Here is a 22834-nt window from a genome sequence, read left to right on the forward strand (position 1 = left end):
TAAACCTCATCTGCCACTTCTCTGCCCAAGCCTCCAATCTATCCAGATCCATCTGTAGCATTAAACTGTTCTCTGTAGTATATATGCACTATACTCCCCTCTGTAGTATATATACAGTATACTGTCCTCTTCTATGTTAATTACTTTACACAGTTTAGTGTCAACTGTGAAAATTGATATTTTACTATGCAAGCCTTCTACAAGATCATTAATAAATATATTGAAGAGAATAGGGCCCAATACTGACCCCTTGGGTAACCCACTAGTGACAGTGACCCAATCTGAGTGTGTACCATTAATCACCTCCCTCAGTTTTTTAACTGAGCCAGTTACTTACCCACATACAGACATTTTCTCACAGTCCAAGCATTCTCATTTTATATACTAACCTTTTATAGAAACATATAGCATGTGTCGGCAGATAAGAACCATTTGGCCCATATAGTCTGCCCAATATACTGAATAATATGAATAGCCCCTGGCCCTATCTTATATGAAGGATGGTCCTTATGCCTATCCCATTTATGTGGTACAGTGTCAAATGCTTTGGAGAAGTCCAGATGTACGACATCCATTGATTCGCCGCGGTCAAGTCTAGAACTTACCTCCTCATAGAAACTGATTCAATTAGTTTAACATGACCGATCCCTCATGAAGCCATGCTGATATGGCGTTATTTGCTTATTTTCATTGAGGTTCTCCTAGATAGCATCTCTTAGAAAACCTTCAAACAGTTTACCCATGACAGATGTTAAACTTACCGGCCTATAGTTTCCGGGCTGGGTTTTTGGACCCTTTTTGAATATTGGCACCACATTTGCTATGTGCCAATCTGGTGGAACACTCCCTGTCAGTATAGAGTCCTTAAATATCAGAAATAAGGGTCTGGCTATGACATTACCTAACTCTCTTAGGATACAGGGTGCATACCATCTGGTCCTGGTGATTTGTCTATTTTAATATTTTTAAGACGCCGCTGTACTTCTTCCTGGGTTAGACAGGGCACTTTTAAAGGGTAATTTACTTTTACATTCTGCATATCATACATATCTGACAGTTTATTTTCCACAGTGAATACAGTGTAGAAAAAAATATTTTATAGCTTTGCTTTCTCCTCATCGCTCTCTGCAACTTTTCCCTCATCACTCTGTAAAGGGCCGACACCTTCAGATTTATACTTATTACCATTTATGTAATTGAAGAACATTTTAGGGTTAGTTTTACTCTCTTTGGCAATTAATCTCTCAGTCTTTAGTTTGGCTGCTTTTATTTGTCTTTTACATATTCTATTTTTTTCCTTATAGTTTATCAATGCTTTCTCGCTACCCTCCTGTTTTAGTGATTTAAATGCTTTCTTTTTGTCATTTATTGCTTTCTTTACAATTCTATTTATACACATAGTTTTTTTCTTGTTCCTTAACCTTTTATTCCCATAAGGTATGTACTTCTCACAATTAGATTTTAGGATGCTTTTGAAAATATTCCATTTTGTGGCTGCATTTTTATTCTTGAGGACTTTGTCCCAGTTAGTTAGGCCTATGGCCTCTCTTAGTTGGCTAAACTTAGCTTTTTTGAAGTTTGGTATTTTTGTTCCTCCCTGAAGAAACACTCTTTTAAATGACAATTGGAAGGTTATTACTTTATGGTCACTATTTCCCAGGTGTCCCCCGACCTGCACATCTGTTGTTCTGTCAGGTCTATTGGTTAATACTAAGCCCAGTATGGCCGTCCCTCTTGTCGGGTCCTGAACCAGTTGGGAAAGTTAATTGTCTTTGGTTATTGCCAAGAACCTGTTTCCTTTAAGAGATATACAGGTTTCAGTTTCCCAGTCTATATCTGGGTAGTTGAAGTCCCCCATAATAACCACCTCATTAGGATTTGCCGCCTCGTCTATCTCGTTTAGTAGCAGATTTTCTGTGGACTCTGGTATATTAGGTGGTTTATAGTAAACTCCTATTAGTATTTTATTATTGGTTTTGCCTCCATGTATTTCTACACACAGTCACTCCACATGTTCATGTCCCTCACTTATATCTTCTTGGACTGTGGGCTTTAGACAGGACTTTACATAAAAGCAACCCCCCCACCCCCTTTCCGGTTTTGGCAATCCTTTCTGAACAGACTGTAACCCTGTACATTAACTGCCCAGTCATAGTCATCATCCAGCCATGTCTCAGTTATTCCCACTATGTCATAGTCCTCCTCACACATCACTAATTCCAGTTTCACCATTAGTCAGGCTTCTGGCATTAGTATATATACAATTAACAGGTTTATGTATATTTTTTACCCTACACCTTTCCTTCTGAACTGTTCTAGTCCCTCCTTCCATTCCTCCCCCAGTCCCACTACCTTGCCCCTGGTCTCTATCTGCACTATCTTCCCATCCTATAACGTAATTACCCTGCCCCCAGTCCATAGTTTAAACACTCCTCCAACCTTCTAGCCATCTTCTCCACCAAAACAGATCTACATAATTCAACTGTAGTTTTCATAATAACTACCTTGTTAAAGCAGCTCCTGAAGGTTGGTGGATTTACTGTAAAACCCACTAGATGAAGGCCTTATGGCAGTTCATGAAAGGTGTATGGCTTCTTCATACAAAGCCATCCAGCCTCTGTGTGCTGCTCTACAGGCTTGGTTGGATGCTGTATGTACTGAGATAAATTTTTCCTGGAAACAATGCTTCTGTATACCTCCAAACATATAGCATTCATTAGAACATGGCTCAGTTCTTTTCAACTGGATTCAATAGTGGCCTCATGGACCTCTAAGGAAGACCAGTTATGAACTCTTAGAAAACAGCCATATGTGAAGGTTTTACTGAACTGAACTTCAATCTCTGCAAGGTTTTATGTGGATCTAATTCCAGTTCAGTAGAAGTCCAATTTTTGACTGTAAGGGTACGGTACGTGTGGCAGACACTTGCCAATTTTGTGGAATTTCCGGTAAAGAATCCACACATCACTTGCTTGACCTGTGAGCCAAATCTGCATTAAAAAACCGCATGTAACTTGTGTGGATTTTACCACAGGTTCCACAAGGATTTTCTGCACCAAGATACCACCAGTATGGACATACCCTAATACAGATGCTGAAATGGGCCTGCATTGTGGCCTATAGCCCTAGACCATTCATCACCGCTTTTCATCTCGTAAAAGCTCAAGGCTAAAAATACAGTGAATAAATCTAAATAAAGATTTTATTTGCCACGACTGTAGAAATGACCCTTCTCTGGAGCATTAAACACAAATCAAATAGACAGCAATATTTATAATTCATCACCAAAATGCATTCTGCTGATTTATGTACTGCACGTAAGCAAGAGCACAACACGCGCTATATCTATTTGACAGGCACAAGTTTTATGTTTTGCTACACTATACTAGATCATGTCAGCTTCTATACCCAATATCCAGCGTCAGCAGTCCGTCATTTCATGGACTCAAAAATCAGAACTTTTGTTGCAAAGCAGCAGAAATGCTCTGTATGAACATGACCCAAATTGAAATGGCCATAATAACTCTTAAAGAGCACCTGTCCCCTCTCCTGATGTCTGGTTTAGCAACTTCTCGCATCCCCCATGTAATAACAATTTTTATAACTCAGGGATGCCCAACCAGCTGTTGCAAAACTACAACTCCCAGCATGCCCTAATAGTTGTAGGCTGTCCAGGGATGCTGGGAGTTGTAGTTTTGCAACAGCTGGAAGGGCCGCAGGTTGGGCATCCCTGTTATAACTCATTGGTGTGCCATTCATCTATTATTCCTCCAAGAATTTTATGAATAAATGTACAACTGGTAAGGGGGGTGTCCCTGCACAGTCTGCCACTGGCAGTACCGATTGGACAGCCCCAGACTGTGCAGGGACCCACCCCAAGTTGTACGTTTATTCATAAACCTCTAACAGGAATAACAGAGGAATGGCACAGCATAGATTTAGGGCTCATTCACACGACCGTGGTTTTGGTCCGCCTCCGATCCACTTTTTTTTATGGATCGGATGCAGATCCATTCCTTTCGCAGACAAGGATAGGACATTTCTGCTGGAGAAAAAAATAGCGGCAGGCTCTTGGCCGGTATCCATATTTTGTGGATCTCCGTTTTGTGGACTGCAAAAACGGATATGGTCGTGTGCATGAACCCTTATAGGAATACTGCTCCAGTATTGTGAGTTCAGGTGGAATACAATGTTTTACTAAGGACTCACGCACACAGCCATGGCCAGTTTAATTCGGGCAATTTATCAAACAAAGCAACTCTGGATTCTTGAGCTCATTAAACGATGCTATGCTGGGTATTGGATATTGGAGCTTAAAGGGGTTCTCTCACCTCAGCAAATGGCATTAATCATGAAGATAAAGTTAATAAAAGCACTTACTAATGTACTGTGATTGTCCATATTTCCTCTTTTGCAGCTTGATTCATTTTTCCATCACATTATACACGGCTCGTTTCCAGGGGTTATGACCACTCTGCAATCCAGCAGTGGTGGTCGTGGTTGCACACTATAGGAAAAAGCATCGACCTATCTGTATCTGCACTGCAGCGGCGGTCGTAACTAGGGGTCCGAAGTCGACACATTTCACAGCTTCGTTTTAATGCTGTACGGAGACCTGTGCGGAGGCAAAATTCATTAAGTCCGAAGTCTCACGAAGAACTTTGGGCTTCGATTATAAAACTTTATAAACGTTTTAAAACGGCAAACCGAAGTTGGCTTCAGAATCGTAGTTTTCGAATCGAAGCAGGAGGTTCTTCACCGAAGTCTCGCAAGACTTCAGACTTAACGAATTTTGCCTCCGCGCAGCGCATACATTTTAATGCTGTATGGAGACAGAGGACAGATCGACTTTGCTCACCTCTAGTCGTAACTAGAGTATAATGTGATAAAAAAATGAATCCAGCCAGTAAAGCATGCAATATGGACAATCACAATACATTAGTAAGTGCCTTGTATTAACTTCCTCAACATGATAAATGCCATTTGCTGAAGTGAGACAAGTCCTTTAAGAAATCTATTACAGTGTAGCAAAAGTGACCATGCGTATTAGATAACGATCTGCCGAATGCTTGGTCAGACGACCGCTGGATCTACTCTATCTCATCCTTGGCATTAAGGAAAGAAAAATGTTTGTTTTTGTTCTTCTACGTCTGCCTGATTCCCAGGGAACAACGGCCAGGGGGAGTACACACCATGACACAACAGCTCATCAGGACCACTACCACTCCCATCCTCTGCATCGGCTCCTGAGAGGCTCGCTGCACATACGCATGCACAGTTGGGTCGGCCAGGGGGAGTACGCACCATGACACAACATCTCATCAGGGCCACTACCACTCCCATCCTCTGCACCGGCTCCTGAGAGGCTCGCTGCACATACGCATGCACAGTTGGGTCGGCCAGGGGGAGTACGCACCATGACACAACATCTCATCAGGGCCACTACCACTCCCATCCTCTGCACCGGCTCCTGAGAGGCTCGCTGCACATACGCATGCACAGTTGGGTCGGCCAGCTGTGCATGTATTCACAAGGGGGAGAGAGGAGTAAGCCGCTGCCAGATTGAAATCCCACATACTTCCCATGACATCTGGTGCACATTACACTGTCGGCAGGTCCCACCAAAATCAGCAGGTTTGGCAGATATTGATTGTGAAAGGTTCGCTACGGATAAGCAGGTAACGCTCCGGTTGCTCCTAGAGGCTCATTTGCATATATTAAAACCTCATGTTTCTCAGCAATGCGGGCACATATGATCATGGGACCAACACAGATGTCTTCAGCTGCCAAGTGCACATGTAACAGGTCAGCCAGTGTGATAGGTACAAAACTGCTGACAGATGCCCTGTTATAATCCCCCGCTGCCACATGCTGACACTTACCTGATCCCCCACTAGTTTCTGTTGACATGTCCACACAATATGTGACCACCGCCCTCAATCACTGACCTCATTGGTGGCTAAGGTCACTGCTGCGGCTAGCGACTGGCTGCAGTGGACACGATTACTGGAGAGGGGTGAACAGGGGATTGGGATAAGTGTCGTCATGGGGCGGCAGGTGAGGTATTACTCCTTTTGTTATATTTTAGAGCATTGTCATGTATGTCTGGACAACTTCTTTAAATATGTAGAGGCCTTTCAGCTGTAAAGCTTTGGCATTCGGAGGGTTAACACGGATGTTATCTTAGCGGAGCTGAAGTACCGTCGTCTGTGTGACTTCTGTCAGAGGCTGCTCATCAGTCTGTGACCGGATCCTCCCAGGCAATTAGCAGCATTTTAACACTACAGAATTATGACAACGGGCTGCATGAGGCTGAATTTCAGCAGGAAGATCCTCTGTAACTTCCAATAGCAGGTCCATCAGATTTGAAAGAGAGAAAGAAAGAAAGATAAAGAGAGAAAGAGAGAGAGAAAAAGAAAGAGAAGGAAAGAGAGAAAGAGAAAATAAAGAGAGAAAGAAAGAGAGAAAGAGAAAGAGAAAAAGAAAGAGAGAAAGAAAGCGAGAAAAAGAAAGAGAAAGAAAGAGAGAAAAAGAAAGAAAGAGAGAAAAAGAACAATGACAAATGGTAGACATGCCAAATAAAATAGGGCAGGTAGTCACGTTCAGGGCTCATGCACATGATCATGTTACAGCTCGGCTCACCCTCCATTGTATAGAGCTGTAATATGGCCCCCACAGAAGGCTATAGGCCCCCTTGTACCTTTTGTTTGCCTGTGATTTCACATAGAAGCATATGTTGTCTTTTTCATTCACATGGAATATGAGAAATGGATACTGGATTACAGAGATATTCACCCGTCAAAATCATAGGCACAGTACTGAGTCAGTGTAGTATGGAGTCAGTGGAGCCACGTGTGTCTCTGTACATGCCATTACACATTGGGGGAAATCAACTGGCTTAGTTGTCCATAGCATCCAATCAGATCCCACCTTTCATTTTCCAGAGCTCCTTTGGAAAATGAAAGGATCATTTAAAAAAATAAAAATTTTATGATAAAAAAGTATTCTAGCTGTGTATTTTGTTACACCCTAAAGCAGTTACCTCCATACATTTTGAAACCTTTCATTATTGCAACCTGGTCATGTGACCTCAAGTCTGACTACTTGCTCTAATGTGTACATAGAAACTCTCCCCTGTGGCTGACTTCCTGTGAAGTATAGGATGACATCATGACCAATCAAATCCCTCCTGGCAGCTCTCAGGCCCCACTCCTTCCCACCCTCCATATTCCTATGCATATCCCTTTGTTCTATTAAATATATAATGTCTCTCCTATGTAAAGGACCAGGAGTGCAGATGAGTGTACACAGTGATTAGCTGCAGTTATATAAACCTCCTGACTCACTGCCTGTACTATCTGTGTGTGCTGACTCTCCAGTGTACAGTGATCCCTCAAGATACAATGGCCTCAGGATACAATATTTTCAACATACAATGGTCTTTTCAGACCCATCAGTAAGTTGAAACTAGACTCAACATACAATGCCATAGGCCTCATGCATAGTGATGAGCGGCATAGGCAATATTCGAATTTGCGATATTTCGCTAATTTTTGGCTGTATATTCGCCATAAATTCGCAAATTCGAGAATTCGTGATCTCCAGTCATTGTGTACTTGATTGGAAAAATTGGCAATGTAATGTATTTGCAATAAATTTGCGATTAGAATATTCAACACTATTCGCGAATACGAATATATAGCACTATATTCAAAATATTCAAAAATTCTCGAAGTGGCGATATTCGCGAATTAAAATTTGTGATTTAAATATTCGCGCTCAACACTTCTCATGCACACGACCGTTGTTTTGGTCCGCATTCGAGCAGCAGTATTTGTGGCTTGGATGCGGACCCATTCACTTCAATGGGGCCGCAAAAGATGCGGACAGCACTTTGTGTGCTTTCCGCGACCGTTGCATCAGTTCTGTGGTCCTGCAAAAAAAATCTGTTTTGCGAACAAGAATAGGCAGTTATATTAATGGCTGTCCGTGCCGTTCCGTAAATTGTGAACGCACACAGACGCCATCCGTGTTTTGCGGATCTGCAATTTGCGGACCGCAAAACACACAACGGTCAGGGTGCATGAGTCCTTAGACTCAGATCCTACCAATCAAGGCCACTTCTCTGGTAAAATAGCTGCATTATTTGCTAGTTACCAGCTGTTCCTGAATGTTATATGTAAGGATGTGTTTTATCTGTCTTAGTTATCTGCTTATTTTTCTTAAATCTTCATTTTCTCTTATGTTGGATGACATTTTGGGGCTTTGGAACCAATGACTCAACTTACAATGGTTTCAACATACAATGGTCGTCTTGGAACCAATTAATATTGTATCTTGATGGACCAGTGTAGTTCTATGAGATGTAGTCACTGGTCTCCCTGCCTCCTGCATGTAAGAGCTTAGAGGATAGAGATGACAGGGCAGAGAGGGCAGATCGGCTCAAGCTGTATCACATAGGAGAACATGGAGACCCTGCAGTGTGAGAGGAGAAGTTCTGTGTCACTGATCTGTCATGGCTGCCCTTACATAGGACTCAGAGCAGTTCAGTGCGGTGAGACTCTGCCCCCTCTGTCTCTGCAAAGCTCGGCATGATGGGGAATGTAGGATTCATTAGCAAAACCATATCTGAGGGGATAACAAATCAAGCTGGCTCACGATAAATTACACATAAAATAAAAGAAAAGAAGTATACACAAAGCATACACAAGAGCCTTCATCATATTCTTTAATAATGGCCTATCCTGCACTATATACTGTAGGCAAAGAAAAAATAAATTCCGGAGTGCTTCTTTAACACCAGATTTGATAAATCTCCACCACTGATTGGATGATTATCTAATGGAGGTCTCCTTGCCATCCCCTGACTATAGATGTCAGAAGAAAGAAGGATTGGGCATTTTTTCCCTGGGACTTGTGCAGCACCAAACGTTTAGAATGGTGTAAAATAACAAACCGAATCATTTTTCGCCTTACCGATCCCCTCCCTAGCTGCTGCTTTTTGTGTCCACTGCCAGTCTCTGTATCTTGGTCCTCAGGGATGACGTTTCGAAATGGACATGTGACCTCAGTGATGTCTGCTGCAACCAGTGATTGGCTCCAGTGGTCATGTGTCAAAGCGTCATCACTGGAGACAGAATCAGCAGGACACCCTTAAAGTGGTGGCACGGGAGCAGTGGAGGATCGGTAAGATGACCATTACTTAGTCTATTTTATACCTCACTAAGCTTTTGGTTTTCGTTTTCAAGGGGCTGAACAACCACTGTCAAAGGGGTTTGACAGTGGCTCATTCCCCTCTCTCATGGAAATATATACTAATGGTGAATTTGGACGGACAAATTTTCGAATGTATCAAGTGCAGCCAATTTTGTTTTGACCCCTGTATCTTTCCTTTTTTTCATTGTTTGGATCTTTTGTTGGATCATAGTTTTTTTGCATAGTCATATTAGTAATCTGATATAACCTCTACAAATTTACCTCTAAAATACCATCATTGCAACTTCTAGGGCTTAATTTTAGCTTAACTTAACTTTTTATACATAGCAAACATAATAGTAACAGCAGGAACCAGACAGACCCATGGACTGATTACAATAACCAAAACCAGTTACTTTACAGGAAAACCCATATTTGATGCTGAAACCAAACTATCAGGAACTTGAAGGTAATGACCGGTATGAAGGATTCTGTGTGGACATGCTACAGGAGCTGTCGAAGATCCTGCATTTTAACTATAAGATCCGCCTGGTGGTCGATGGACTTTACGGTGTTCCAGAGTTAAATGGCACATGGAATGGGATGGTGGGAGAACTGATATCAAGGGTAAGAACAGAAATCTTCATCTTTCTGTTACATGTCTAATTCCTCACTACGTCTCTCTGTCCAACAGTGTTACAACAATCAAAAAGAAGCATTATCTTATTCAGATCGGTAATATGCAAATTGGTATCTTCCAAGAAAGAGAAGGATCTCACCAGCACCACCTAATGGCAGTGGCTGACTATGAGTCAAGATCCGACTTTCTAACAAGTATTGGGATTTGACAGAATATAGCCAAACCAGATATCCATCCATAGACAGCTGTTTTGGGGTGTTTGCCCTTCATCAGATTCTGGATGGCTCATGGGGAGCCACTTCCAATAGGTGGCGCCGCTGAGATGGTTCTATTTCTCTTTGCATATTGGTTTTTCATGGAGCATTGCCAATACTTCTCCCTACCATGGAGCACTTCTAGTAAGTCTCCATACAGTTCTGGTCAGGAGATGCCTAAGATCGGTAATACAATTGCATACAGACTAGAACCAGAATAAGGCGTACTTACAGCCAAAAATGAAACTTGATTGCTCTACTGAATGTACATGGCTAGTAACGCAGTAAAGTCTTTACCTTTTAAGAGCCAGTTCACACTCCTGATTTGTCGGAGATTTTCGTGTGGAATTCACGTCAAATCCAATGACAAGCCACATCCTACGCATTAATAAATATCAATAGTTTGGAGGGCACTTAACTATCTGGTGTTGCAAGGAACCGTCAAATGCATAAATATACATAAACCATTTATTCCAAAATATACATAAAAAGTATGAAAAAAAGAGGAAAATGATATAAAATAAAATAAAAATGACAGCGATATCAATTAATTGATAAAGTGCAATATGGTAAAAAGTAAAATAAAAAGTACAATCACAATAATGGCAATATCAATGGGATAATAAATATACCTTATTGAAACAATTAAAAAAAAACATGATTGTCGCAATTATAAATACATAATAAATATGCTCATAAATCCCATGATTTGCAATTTTATGATTCCATGGGATAATTAATAATTCATATTATCACATGATATACCGTATGTAATAATATGAATTATGTACATTGTGCTGACAGTGAACATGAGAGCGGCTATAACTTACTTGTAGATTATTATACTACGGAGACGGACTGGTTGTCCTTTTACAACTGAACTTTCTACAACTGAACTTTCCATAGTAAGAGGAGCGATCTACATCAACCACTTACTTGCCAGTTACTTGGGGCCAATCAAATCAACAGTTTCCAAACACGTGGGATGCCGAAAGAGCCGAGCCGGCACAGCTCAGTGGCCATTAGCATTACAGCTCCGGTCACATAGTCTCCTTACTTTACAAAGGATTGGTAACGTTATTGCAAGTTTATGTTACACTAACCACAATTAACACTTAATAATTCTATCAAGGGACAGTTATCTAAAGAATATAAAGAACAAAAAGCTGCCTTCATAGAGGGGACATTAATTACCGCTTTATATTATAAATATACTGACGTCAGTGAAATTAAGGATTATAGAAGGGCAGTTATATGAGACAAACTGGAGATTTATATATCATCATATTGCAAGACCAGCTGCCCAATTATATGAAAACCAGCAAAAACGTTTCACAAACTCAGTCATTTATGTATATAGCGCTGTTTGAATAATCATTATAACTAGATTTTTTTTTTTTAAAAATAACTGATTTGTTTTTTCAGATATTACATATATTCATTTATTTATTTTATGCACTTATATAGCGCTACTATATTCCACAGCGCTTTACAGACATTAGCATCCAACTGTCCCCAATGGGGCTCACAATCTAAGGTATCATGTGATAATATAAATTTATTAATTATACCATGGAATCATGAAATTGCAAATCATGGGATTTATGAGCATATTTATTATGTATTTATAAATGCAACAATCATGTTTTTTTTTATTTGATAAAGATTTTTATTAATGTGGGTCTAATGTTTCAATAAGATATATTTATTATCCCATTGATATTGCCATTATTGTGATTGTACTTTTTATTTAACTTTTTACCATATTTATCAATTAATTGATATCGCTGTTATTTTTTATTTTATATAATTTTCCCTTTTTTTCATACTTTTTATGTATATTTTGTAATAAATGGTTTATGTGTATTTATGCATTTGAAGGTTCCTTGCAACACCAGATAGTTAAGTGCCCTCCAAACTATTGATATTTATTACTGCGATGTTATCGGCAGTGGGTGTGCCGTGGAGAGTGCACCTAGTCTGTCGATTTGGGATGGTACAGCCACTGCAACGAAATAGTACTATTTATTTTATTCACATCCTATGCATGTGACTGGGATTCTACAACCACTTTCACAACCGGCGCCGGCAGATCCACCACAATGTAAAGGGCTTTATTAAGACCAGTGTCTAAAATGCCGGTCTTAATAAATGTGCCCCTACTTCCCCTTTTTTTTCTTTACAATTTTCCATTTACAGGTGTATAAAATAATAAAATAAAAAAAATTACAAAAACAAAACCCCATGTATCACCGAAAAGGAACAAAAATAATTTATTTAACCACGGAAAAAAAAATTTTGGCTTTCAAACTCGTATGTGGTCAGGAAGGGGGTAAATGGCCTGTTTTTGAACTGTTTAAAGCTTATAGTGCATCACGAAATGAACTGCAGACAAAGCATACTTTCTCATGCCTTTCACTTCTTGTTTTTGTGGTAGTTTTGTGCGTTTTTGTGCCATTTGTTACTAAACGTCCCATGCTCTAGGTGTACCTGTTTTTTTCAGCCGTTTTTTCAAATGGGCATCTTTAAAAGAGTTGAAGATGCCAAAAAACAAACAAACTGTTAATTTGTCATAGTAAAGAAAAGCTTAAAAATTTGGAGAAAAAAAAATCACAAAAACACTAAAAACAGTTAAATAGGGTAATATAAGCAGCCCTATGTGTTCTGAAAAAAATAAATAAAAAATAACTGCAAAAAAGATTCTGGTAGACCAATAAATGATCGTTATACCATGTGTGCAGAATAAGATGTTAACAGACCCCATTCAATCCTAAAGGGATGGATAGCAAATGGATGATAGGAGATTGAGACAAATAGGAAACAGATTAGGAACTGATGGGAAATAGAATTGACATCAATTTTACGCTCTATGACAGTCCATTAGTGACGGAAAATACATGATCTACAAATTCAAATGTGCACAAAGCCAAAACCACACATAAAGGGCACATTATATATTCCCGGCATTACTTCCAAAGATTATACAGACTCCAGCTGTTTTGTGCCCAGCAAGTGCTTAATACACACAGTCATAATACCTTAGAACATTTCCAAAGTAATGGTTCTAAATACAAAACTGAAGAGGTGACTTGTTCTTGGTTCTCCACATTTCCAGCCGATTTTGGCAAAGCTTATTGCTCCTGGAGCTTGTCTGCCTTTCATAAGACACTTCTATTTTCTTCACTCTGGCCCTTGCCCCGACACACACAGAGCTGGTCTTCAGACCAAATATGCATCAGACAAGTTGCATCCCCAGGGCAGGAATCTGATTATACCTGTATTGTTGTTATACCCTCACCTCCTAGAAGAAGTGGCTGCAGGTCTGAATAAACCTGAAGAGGTTACCACGTTATGTGTAGAGAACCAGACGGAATCCCAGTCTCATTCCTAACAGTCGGCCTGGGCAATGCATATGATGCTGTCACTGTGGCCTACTGGCTATATGATAAGCAGAACTCAGAAGGGCCCCACCTAGGAGGAGGGATAAAAGATTTTGTTAGGGCACCCTCTACAGTATTATACATAACATTATGTACAATGACACTGTAGGAAACGGAGGAAGCGGGCAACCAAGCCTCGTCTGAGAGCGCGATCTTGACTAGCCGCAGGAAGTCGAGAGTTTCAAAGAAGTTGCTGGTGGAAGGGGGCCTGTTCAAAAATTTTCTGTGAGGCCCGGTCATTTCTAGTTATGCCACTGCCACTGGAAAAGTACTCTAAAATCTGCAGGGGGTAAGCCAGGGTTAGCAGCCATAAATCAGTCTATCTCAGGATCTGAGCGACATTGACAAGGGCCAAATTGTGATGGCTAGACAACTGGGACAGGGCATCTCCAAAATGGCAGGTCTTGAGTGGGATGTTCCCTTGAATGGAGCTTAGCCCCGCCCAGGCCAGTGATACTAGTCGTGACGTCACTGGGCCTGTGGTAAACAGCGAGAAGGCCAGCACCGCCGCCTTCTCAAACAGCTGATCAGGCGGGGGTCCCAGGTGTTGGACCCCCGCCGATCAGATGCTGATGATCTATCCAGAGGATAGATCATCAGTTTAAAATAACTGCAGTAACCCCTTCAAGGGGACTGGGTGTGTATAGTTATGCTTTGGACAGAGTTACGAGGCGTGGCCTAGTATGAAAAGAATATATATACATATTGTAAACATATTCACAAGATGTTTTTTTTTGCACATATATGTTTATATTTGTATATGTGGTTTGAGGGGGGGGTCCAGGTACATCCTTTGCACAGGGGCCCTTTGCTGCCTGTGTCCGCCCCTGCACGTTGCAGTAATTTTATTTTCTACTCTAAGACAATTCTTTTGTATGTAATGTGTGTATAAACTGTAGTAATCCTTGGGGGATTAGGTACTGTCTAAAAAACAAGGATACTTTAAAGAAGCCATGGCCAGAGACTAAGCGGCAGTATACATATGTATGGTGGAGTTGGATGGGATAGCTGTTGGTCAAATAAGCATTCAGCCAACAGGTATGTATCTTATATGTATGGCCAGTCTTACTGTGTTTGATATTAGATTTGTTTTCTTGACGGAGGCGTTGAAAGGTTTTTAGTAACATCCATAAAAACGATGTTTATGATATCTATATCTCTCCAGAAGGCAGATCTGGCTGTTGCTGGACTCACAATCACGGCAGAAAGAGAAAAGGTTATCGACTTCTCAAAACCATTTATGACTTTAGGAATCAGCATTCTGTACCGTGTTTATATGGTAAGCTTCTCGTCAAGGATCTTCCTTCTAACTTTGTAATCAATAAATAGATGTTGAGCGGGGACCATGGTGGATCTCTATAGCCCGTTTTTTATTTGGAAGAATTTATGTACTGAATTTCTTAATTTATGTACCTTGAATAGAAGCAGTACTCCAGAACAGCTGATTGGCGGGGGTGCTGGGATTCAGACCCCCGTCCATATGATATTAATGAAATATCCTAATGATAGGCCATCAATAGATCCATTTACGCATACTTCAGTAACTGCAGTATAGAATTTAAAAGAAAAAAGATGCTTGGTAGCATTACTTGCTGGCTGCATTCTTCATCCATTTCAATATAAAGCAGTATGGAAGAAGGCTTTGTATTACTACAGCCCTTTACTTCCTCCCTGCTGATTCAGTGAGAGAGACAAAAAGCTAAGATAACTTGAAAGTTTTGTCCAATCAGGGAACTGCAAGTTGCTTGTCAGGGAACTTGCTAGCTAGTCCTGTGATTACAGCAGCCTCTACATCGTTTTAAGCAGTCAGTCTGATGCATAAGAGGGATGGGATCACAAGAATGTACTAAATGGGGGGGGGGATAAAGAGCAATTGTAATGTGCGCTAGCAGACTTGCAGAAACCAGGCTGCACTATATTTGTAACATGACAGACAATGAGAACAACTTACTGTTGGCCAGTTACTAAGAAACAAAGGTCTGTAGCATACAGCTGAGCTTTGAAAAGGAAGGCTTGACAAAGATATAGCAGATTTGGATCTAAGTACACTGTCAAGCTGCAACCAATCATTGGCCTCAGCGGTCATATGTGCAGGAGCAGCAGAGCCTCTCTGGTCACGTGCTAATTCTGCACGTAATTGCTGAGGCCAGTGACCGGATGCAGCAGTCAAGTTAATAGCAATGGAACGTTATCCCTTCCAGGCTGGTGGGGACCAGAAATGGCAAGGAGACGGGGAGATGAAAAGGTGAGTCCGAGTTTTTTCTCTTTTCCTGCCTATAATTTATTTTTCGTTGGACAACCCCTTTAATCTTTTGCACCTTGATCTGTGGTCAGATCTGTACAATGGGAGAACTCATACTGTATACTCTATAAATTAGATAACACTAATCATCTAGTAAAATAAGCCGTGTTTTATTATAAAGTTGTGCTCCACACATGTATATAATACAAACACATTAGAGTAATACAACAAATCACATTAAAATAATGCTGGCTACATCATTACCTCATGTATACATCCTGCAGGTAGAGTTTCACTAACGTCTTTAGTGTATACAGTATTAGCACACGTTGGGATAACAACATTTGCTTTCCTGCCCTCAAAGCCATTGTAATATGAACCCCACAGGTGAAGAATTTTACGCACAGTATAGGGGACCAAGGACCAGTCATTTCTATGGTAACTCACAATCTGTTCTCGCATCTGAGCACAGAAACTTGACATTGACTTGCCAAACGTTGAAGCACAAATTCAGTGAAATACAATTTCTGTGGTAACAACATAAATTGAGTATATTCTTTACAAATTACAGCCAAATGCTGATAAATATTCTTCGTTTCTAACCAGTTTTTATTTTCTTATGATATAATTTTTTTAAATTTGATTTTATGTACATCTTGCCTGAGCTATGTTAAAGAGAGTCTATCAGCAGTTTTGACTATGCTAAACTGCTGATAGCACTTAGGTAGGGGCTTAGGGAAAGCAGTAAAAATTTACCTTTTTGGCGCTTTTATCATCAGATTAGTGTGAATATGAACTTTTATTCTGCTGTGCTCTGCTTCTTAAGTGCTCAGGAGGAGGAGCTGCACTGTGAAGTGCTTTCTGCATTGAGCTGCTTCACAGCCCCTCCCCTCTGCTCTAAGTGAAAGCTGTAGCATCCAACCAGGAGACCACTACAGCTGTCACTCATAGCAGAGGGGAGGGGCTGCAAAGCAGCTCACTACAGAGAACACTTCACAGTGAAGCTCTACCTCCTGGGCACTTAGAAGAGCAGAATCTGGCAGAATAAATATTCATATTTTCACTACTCCTGTTGATAAAAACGTCATAAAATATAGTTTGAACTGTTCTCCCCAGCCCCTACCTACTGCTGTCAGCAGTTTAGCATTGTTAACTTAAAACTGCTGACAAACTCCCTTTCACAGCATTTAGAAATACGTTTTACCGCATCTACCTGAATCATCGGAACTTGTAGACAGGAGATGACTTTTAATAAAGACTGTTATGGGCATGCTCTGTGACCTGTACAGTTATTGTACAGGGAGGGGAGGAGGTGAGCTGTGAGCATTACCTATTGTGAATGGTGGATCCTTTGTTATCTATACAGTGGTGTTATCTGTCATTGTAATCCTGTCTGTGAGGATAATGAGATGACTGTTGAAACGTGACCTCTACAGAACAGGAAGTACCAGTCTATTATGAAGCTCAGTGGCCAGAGTAGAAGATTTCTGTATTTAAAAAAAAAATAATAAAAATTATTTAAACTATGTCATTTTCTGATTATGCATTCCCTTACATAAAGCCTAAGCTTGAAGTAATTGATTTTCATTTTCTCATAGGGAAGGAAGCCTGGATACTTTTCTTTTCTGGATCCATTCTCACCCGGTGTGTGGCTCTTCATGCTTCTTGGCTACTTGGCTGTCAGCTGTGTGTTGTTCCTTGTGGCTCGGTAAAAGTTACTACATTTATTGCCATTTGATTATCGTGTAAGGCAGGAAATTCACTCTCCTTGGATCTAGAGGAACATCTAGATTAGTAGGACCTAACTGTTACGTCATCATATTTCAGAATCTCTGATCTCCATTTTTGGAATACAAGTTTTGATGTTTGTTAAAGTGATTGTCCACTTTGAGTTCTTTTCTCTTTACTCTAAATAGGTTCCAAATTCTGTGTGTATTAATTTCTTAATCTATCATGTTAGCAGTCTGAGCTCCATTTTTCTGATATAGAGCTCCAATTTTTTTGTTTAAAATTCCTGCATCATGCCTGACAATATTAAAATGGGTTCCCAGTCTCAGAGAAGCCCTTTAATATACTGGCTTCTTGTAGTCACCCAGAGATAGTTTAAAATCTTACTGTATACTGGTATAATTGGAACCCAGTGATAAGACAGTGTGCAGTTAGCTCCCTCTAGTGGTGACAGCAGACAGCCAGAATGTTGTCTCTCAAATCAATACCTATGTATTGGGAGCACTGCATCAGAAAATGCTGTGCCAATCTATATAAAGACAGATCAAGAAAATAATCGGCACAGAATCGTAAAAGAAGGGATTCATTTTAAAGTTTTCCATGATTGTTATATTAATGGCCCATCCTCAGGATAAGCCATCAATATTAGATCGGCGGTGGTCTGGCACCCACCCCACACCCTATCTTAATCAACAGAACTACGCAGCTCTGTCCTTTGTGTAGTGGATAGAACTGCTTACTGCAGCACTGCTCCCATTCATTTCAATGGGAGCAATGCTGCTGTTACCAGCTCTGTCCATTGGGCTGTGCAGTTCCGGCGCTGATTTCTGACGCTGGAGTTACTCTGAAACAGCTGATCGGCAGGAGTCCCGGGTGTCAGACCCACACTAATCAGATATCCTGAGGATAAGCCATCAATATTAAAAGCCCTTTAAGTCTTGATGTATGGTACACAGCTGTATTACAGAGTGATATGGTGAGGATCCATAATATGGCGGTATTCTTCTCACAGATTCTGCTCATGTAAAAAAAAAGAAAATTGTGACATGCAGCAGTGCATGCCATATGCCTAGAGGCACTGAAAATATGGTGCCTCATGGGGGTACCATATGGCAGCACGAGCAATACATATGGGACAAACCTCTATTCCATTCATCTAAATCCTTATTCTGTCTCAAATGAAACTTGTCATACGGAATCTTCCCATTGTCCCTACAAATCATGAGGCTGAAGAACATGATTATGACAATAAGCATTGAAAATGCTTATGCCATTGTGTAGTGTAATGTGCAGTTATTGAGTTGTTGTTTTAGCATGAGGATTTTTTTTGTCCGTACAGACAGTGACCGGTTTTTCATTAAAATTTGCAGACAGTGCTCATGTGTGAAGCCGGCCGAACCGGGCACCTCTGGCAGAGAGCATTCTTTCTTTTTGCAGTATGCGGCGTGTGGGCTGATGAGCTGCAGTCACCTTGAGATGCATAATTGGTGGAATGTCACTGTGCTTTACTAAAATCATCATGATAATTAAGCACGCTTGCACTCCCCGGCAGCACACCAATTAAGCATTGTAAGGATATACAATTATCAGCAAGGATATGAAAAATCGTAAACAGAACTCGTACCTGCCCATTTTATGACCTGAAAACGCCAGAATATATTTCTAAGCATGTAATTATAGGAAGACTTTCTCACAGTGTGGTTGAGAAAAATAGATATATCCATTATATCTCAAGAGAAAATAAATATCTGCAATCAATATGTATTATTATACGTATGTATATACCTTTCAAAGGGTTTTCCAGGACTTATCCTCTGGATCGGTCATCAGTATCTGATCGGTGGGGGTCCGACACCTGGGACCCCCTCCAATGAGCTGTTTGAGGAGATACCGGTGCTCCTGTGAGCGCCGTGGCCTTTTCGCAGCTTACCAAGCACAGCGCCGTACATTGTATAGCGGCTGTGCTTGGTATCGCGCTCAGCCTCATTCACTTCTATGGGGCCGAGTTGCTCCTAGGCCACGTGACTGGCGAATGTGTTATCACTGGCCTGGGTAAAGCTTTGAGAAGGCCATGGCACTACCAGAGGATAGGTCATCAGTATTTAAGTTTAAAAAAAAACTTTAAGGTAAGAACATACATTGTGTAGCTGAACCCCCTCTAAACAAAGTGACCAATGGCAAAACAATTTGGATAGCAAAACCTTTTTTACCCCGCAAAATCATGTGGGTGAGGTTTTGGCTGCCCCCCAGAGGCCGTAATGTGTAACCCTACCCGTAAAGTTTTGCATTGATGGCCTATCCTCAGAATAGGGCATCAATATTTCTATTAATTACCATTCAGGTATAGAGCTAGGATTTCCCAATGTTCCCACTAATCTCTCTGATATGTCATGTTGTATTCCATTTATTTAGCTTGACCCCATATGAGTGGTACAGCCCCCATCCATGTGTACAGGGAAGATGCAATCTCCTAATAAACCAGTATTCCCTCGGGAACAGTCTGTGGTTTCCAGTTGGAGGATTTATGCAACAGGGATCTACCATAGCACCCCGGGCGCTGTCTACACGGTGCGTCAGCGGAGTTTGGTAAGAGGCGTTATCTATCCCAGGGATGTAAGCTACAGATGTCAATACCTAATGAATCACATGTATTTCCCTGCACATGGGCATGTATCTTATCTATGATGAGGCTATTTGATAGCTCATGGACAGGGGCGAAGCTATAGGGGGTGCAGAGGTCACCAGCCTGAGGGGGCCCAAAGACCCTTGTGCCGTATAAGAAGACACCGGTATTATAGAAAGTGCATGCTGGGAGGGCTCTGTCATAGATTTTGCACTGGGGCCCCGAATCTTTAAAGGGGTTGGCCAGTTTCTGGTTGCTGTTGACCAATGTTTTTGTAAGATTATTATATCACATTTAGGCCTCATGCACACGACCGTTCAGTTTTTTTTTGGATCCGAAAAACACGGAAGCCACCCGTGTGCCTTCCGCAATTTGCGGAATGGAACAGGCGGCCCATTGTAGAAATGCCTATTCTTGTCCGTAAAATGGGGCAAAATTGAAGTGAATGGGTCCGCACCCGAGCCGCAAAGACTGTGTCTCGGATGCGGACCATAACAACAGCCGTGTGCATGAGGCCTTACTAATATAAACTTTGTTGAAATTCTGCATCATTTTCTAAATTTCTAAAAGTACGCCCTCTTGCTGGCCAAGTCTTTTGTGCTGTCCACACTGAGGTCCTGTCCTTAAAGGGTTTCTACCACCACATTTTGACCTAATTAGCTGTCAGACACTAGTGATCTGCTAGTGTCTGCTCTACCTAACCATGCTATTGTAATCCCTTTCTCTGCAGCGGTTACCCTAAAAAACGAACTTTTATTGATATGCAAATGAGCCTCTAGGTGCTATGGGGGCGTCTTTTCAGCACCTAGAGGCTCCGTCTACTCACCATGTCTGCCGCCCAGCTCGTCCCTCCAGCCCGCCCATCTCTAGATTGACAGCCTCCATCGCAGCCGAATTCTCGCGCCTGCGCCGTGTGCGTCTGTATTCGGCACAGGCGCACTGACTGTCAGACTGCTCACTGCGCCTGCACATCTCCACTGCGCCTGCGCATCTCCACTGTGCCTGCGCATCTCCACTGCTTGAGGCCGGGCGTCGTCTGTTCCTAGGAGCACTCTGACGTCATCGGCACAGGCGCAGTGGAGATGCCGGCGCAGTGAGCGGTCCGACAGTCACTGCGTCTGCGCCAAATACAGACGCACGCGGCGCAGGCGCGAGAATTCAGCCGCGATGGAGGCTGTCAATCTAGAGATAGGCGGGCTGGAGGGATGAGCTGGGCGGCAGACATGGTGAGTAGACGGAGCCTCTAGGTGCTGAAAAGACGCCCCCATAGCACCTAGAGGCTCATTTGCATATCAATAAAAGTTCGTTTTTTAGGGTAACCGCTGCAGAGAAAGGGATTACAATAGCATGGTTAGGTAGAGCAGACACTAGCAGATCACTAGTGTCTGACAGCTAATTAGGTCAAAATGTGGTGGTAGAAACCCTTTAAAATGGCTGCTGATGGAGGGTCATGTGACCAGGAAAATCACTCTGTTTCCTTAATTCAAAAAAATTGCTCCTGCAATAAAACTCCTAACATTACAAACATAGTGTATGTGACTGGAGAAGGACGAGCAATGTGTTTAGCGTTATTTTTGCCTGGTCACATGACCCTCCATCAGCAGCCATTTATGGACAGAACCTCTGTGTGGACAGCACAAAAGACTTGGCCACCAAGGGAAAATACCTTATGAAATATAGGAAATGGCACAGAATATCAACAAAGGCTATAGGGGTAAGTTTCATGTAGTTAGATTACATTCACATTGGTCAGAAGTAGCCAGAAAGTGGCTATCCCCTTTAAGTTACACTTCTGGCTGGAGGGAAGGGGTTAGGTCAAGAATGTGGCATGGGGAAGTGCCGTTTCAATTTTTGCCTCAGGCAGCACGAAGGCTATGTGCTCCCCTGCCCCTGACCACAAAGCATTGAGGGAAGGGGGGGCCCAAGCTGAACTCTTGCACCGGGGCCCATGAGCCTTTAGCTACGCCCCTGCTTGTGGAGATGACTATTTTACTGTTGTAGACATGGCGCTATTGCTAAAACAGTACCATACAGTTTTCAAATTTGAGAAAATTTCAGCTCTGTTCCAGAATTAAAGAGATCTGAACACTAAGAGATATTATTATTATCATTATTATTATCATTATTTGTTATTATTATTTTATTATTCCCCGGGGTCCTATCATTTCTGTGCACTTCCCTGATTGGTATTATTACAGTACACTGCAGAAAAACAAGTCCTTCCCTAACAGTAAGGTATACAATAAAGGGGTTTTCCAGGCCCCTGATATTGATGATTTATCCTCACGATAGGTCATCAATATCCAATCAGTGAGGGTCCAACACCCAGCACCCCCACCGATCAGCTGTTCACTGTAGCTTCAGGCACTGGAACTAGCACTTTCAATACAACAGGAAGCATAGCTCCATTCAAAGTGTAGTGGCCATGTTGGGTTACTGCAGGTCAGCTACCATTCACTCCAGTGGGAGCTGAGCTGCAGTACCCAGCACGGCCAGTACACTTTGAACGGGGCTGTGCTTCCTGTTGCATTCACAGTGCTAGTTTCAGGGCCAGAGGCTGGAGGGATCAGTTAATTGGTGGGGATGTGGGGTGTCGGACCCTAAATGATCAGATATTAATGATCTATCCTGGGAATAAGTCATTAATATCAGGAGCCTGGAAACCCCACAACCTAAAATTCCAGGTATTTCAAGGGAAGGGAACTTGTCACA

The 22834-nt window shown here is 41.7% G+C and overlaps 1 protein-coding gene across 1 annotated transcript in view; it reads left to right on the forward strand.

Moving 5' to 3' along the window:
• Positions 1–22834, forward strand: part of GRIK4 (glutamate ionotropic receptor kainate type subunit 4) — a 300728-nt gene that overhangs the window by 254173 nt on the left and 23721 nt on the right. Inside the window, exons 12-15 of the mRNA XM_044289508.1 lie at positions 9619–9822; positions 14695–14808; positions 17370–17479; positions 19912–20085. Coding sequence (XP_044145443.1) covers positions 9619–9822; positions 14695–14808; positions 17370–17479; positions 19912–20085 — 602 coding nt within the window. The remainder of the gene's footprint in view (positions 1–9618; positions 9823–14694; positions 14809–17369; positions 17480–19911; positions 20086–22834) is intronic.

The sequence above is a fragment of the Bufo gargarizans genome, chromosome 4 (genome assembly GCF_014858855.1).
Source record: "Bufo gargarizans isolate SCDJY-AF-19 chromosome 4, ASM1485885v1, whole genome shotgun sequence".
Taxonomy (NCBI): domain Eukaryota; kingdom Metazoa; phylum Chordata; class Amphibia; order Anura; family Bufonidae; genus Bufo; species Bufo gargarizans.